This window comes from Sprattus sprattus (assembly GCF_963457725.1).
Source record: "Sprattus sprattus genome assembly, chromosome: 4".
NCBI classification, from domain to species: Eukaryota; Metazoa; Chordata; class Actinopteri; order Clupeiformes; family Clupeidae; genus Sprattus; species Sprattus sprattus.
The window spans coordinates 6,174,828-6,177,327 of record NC_137923.1 but is presented as its reverse complement, the minus strand read 5'-3'; the positions used below and the strand labels follow the sequence as shown (position 1 = coordinate 6,177,327).

General features: G+C 49.3%; 1 protein-coding gene across 1 annotated transcript in view; it reads right to left on the bottom strand.

The window, feature by feature from the left end:
• Positions 1 to 2,500, bottom strand: part of adgrl2b.1 (adhesion G protein-coupled receptor L2b, tandem duplicate 1) — a 60,416-nt gene that overhangs the window by 18,064 nt on the left and 39,852 nt on the right. Inside the window, exons 10-12 of the mRNA XM_080836892.1 lie at positions 1,516 to 1,638; positions 905 to 1,110; positions 353 to 526 (exon numbers count right to left, since the gene is read on the bottom strand). Coding sequence (XP_080693018.1) covers positions 353 to 526; positions 905 to 1,110; positions 1,516 to 1,638 — 503 coding nt within the window. The remainder of the gene's footprint in view (positions 1 to 352; positions 527 to 904; positions 1,111 to 1,515; positions 1,639 to 2,500) is intronic.

Genomic DNA, 2,500 nt, shown 5'->3' with positions numbered 1-2,500 from the left:
GTGGTAGCAACAACAACAACATCCTTCCGTCTCCTCGAGAGCTGGGTTAACCCCACAACTAGCATCCCCCCCCCCCCCCCCCTCCTACTGCCACCAGAACCACACACAAACAACCCCCCAGCCACACACACACACACACAACAAACCCACCTCTCAATTGAATGCGTCTGTGTTAATGTAATTCTGTGAGTGCCAAAGGGTCTGTGTGCCTGTGTGAGTCTGTGTGTGTTTCTGTATGTATAAACATATGTGTGTGTGTGTGTGTGTGTGTGTGTGTGTGTGTGTGTGTGTGTGTGTGTGTGTGTGTCTTAGCCTTATCTCCTTGCTGTGTTTGCCCAGGCTGGGTACTCACCACGTGCCCGCGGTGTGCCATGAGGATGGCGAAGTTGGTCAGGTGACTGCACGAGCAGGTGGTGTGGGTCTTGTTGGTGTCCAGCAGCTTGCAGCCCTGAATGGACCAGTAGCCCATCATGCTTCGCTCCGAGTAGTTCCAGAACGAGCAGTTGGGGTTAAAATAGTGCTCCGTCTGAACCAAATACAAAAACAGAACCACAGGACGAGTGAGGAAGTGCAAAGCCATTTTGGTGGATTCAGGGGGATTACACTGATTGGCAGGCATGGCATATAAAATGGGTGCCCAGCGTGAGATGGAGAGCTTTGCTTTTGAGTACACACAGACGTCAGGCTTTCATTCAGCTGGGTACACAAAGGACCTCAGGACCACAGGGACAACCCTGAGTGGCTCTTTTAACACAGAGGGCTCCAGTAGCCCTGGCAAAAACACCTATCACTCTTGAATGCACAGCCTTGAGAATTAACATTGGAAAACTAAATGTAAAACTGTTCTTTTTTTTACATTTCTATTTCTATTCCCTTTCTCATCCCCATTCCAGTTCAAACTCACATCAAGGTGCGCCAGGGTGAAGATGACTGGATCGGTCACAAACACACGGCTGGACTCCTTGTTGATGGAGGCGGACAGTATGTGGGAGTTCACCACCATGGTGAGGTTGTGGCCCCCCACCTCCCCCCCCAGCTTCATGGTGGCATTCTCCACGGTGAGGAAGTGGCCCAGGTGCTTGTACAGGACAAAAACCAGTTTGGCGATGCCTGCGAACAATAAAGGGGGGGCAAGAGCATTACTTACATTTCCTGTTCTTTGTGCTGTGAAAGAACACATGTTGCACACACCTACATCTATAGGTGTAGCATGGTTGCATGGTTACCACAGACAGCACATACATGGTTTGCCTGATGACGTATGGAAGACACTGATTGGGAGGAAACCAAACACCATTTGTCTCGCGTGAGCGACTCCTCTCATGTTCAGACGTGCAGAAAGCGCTCCCCTCAGGCTGAGTTGCTTGATGTCTGACAGGTGTCAAACTGTTGACAATATGTCTGACAGATGTCAAGCTGGCGAAATACCATCAACCGTTGACTTATGGGTGGCTCCCTTCGTTGCCTCACAGTGGTGTTCGTCCTGCAGGTATTGGTGGATGTTAAGCTACTCACCGTTTTTACTGTTGAGCTTGACTGTGTTGGCGCTCAGCTGAATGGTGGCTCCTCCCTTACTGGACTGGGGAAATCGGAAGTCCTGCACTTGGCCATCTGTGCTCAGTACATATACATCCAGCACTGTGGGGAGGGAAGGGATGTGGGGTTGGAGGGGGAGGGAAGGAGAGGAGAAAAGAGGAGAAAAGAGGAGAGGAGAGGAGAGGAGAGAAGAGAAGAGAAGAAAAGAAAAGAAAAGAAAAGAGAAGAGAAGAGAAGAGAAGAGAAGGGAAGAGAAGAGAGGAGAAGAGAAGAGAAGAGAGAGGTTCATATTAGTAAAGGCCCCAAATGGCAGCCTCACTACACTGGTTAGGCGAGAGATATGAGATGACATTTTCAAGGTCCAATAGTGTGGCCAAGCTGCGCAAATATACCTCCAAAGGGCTTCAGTGACAGCATTCATATCCAACCACAGAACAAAGCAGTTACTCAACTGCAGAATGTATAATGGACAGCTTTAGGACTTTGAATACATGCACAAATCCCTACCCGGCACGGCTCACAATACTGTGGACGGTCTGGTTCAAACCGCCTCAGTATTTCAGCGGTGAAAGCCACCGCCATGCAGCTCATCATCTTTTTTTTTTCCCCCTTTTGAACATGTATCTGTGCTATTACAGCTTATCTGGTGTGGACTCCTAATGAGGTGTTTCAGCCACACCACCAAATCTGGCCACAGTTATTATTCTGTGTGTGTGTGTGTGTGTGTGTGTGTGTGAGTGTGTTCTCAAACAGCACTGCTCTCTGTTTTCAAGAGAGGAGCCGACAGTAGAGAATGTTCACACACACACACACACACACAAAGACACACACAAACACACACACTCACACACACACCCACCCACACACACACACACACACACACACACACACACACACACACACACACACACACACACACACACACACCCACACCCACACACACACACACACACACACACACACA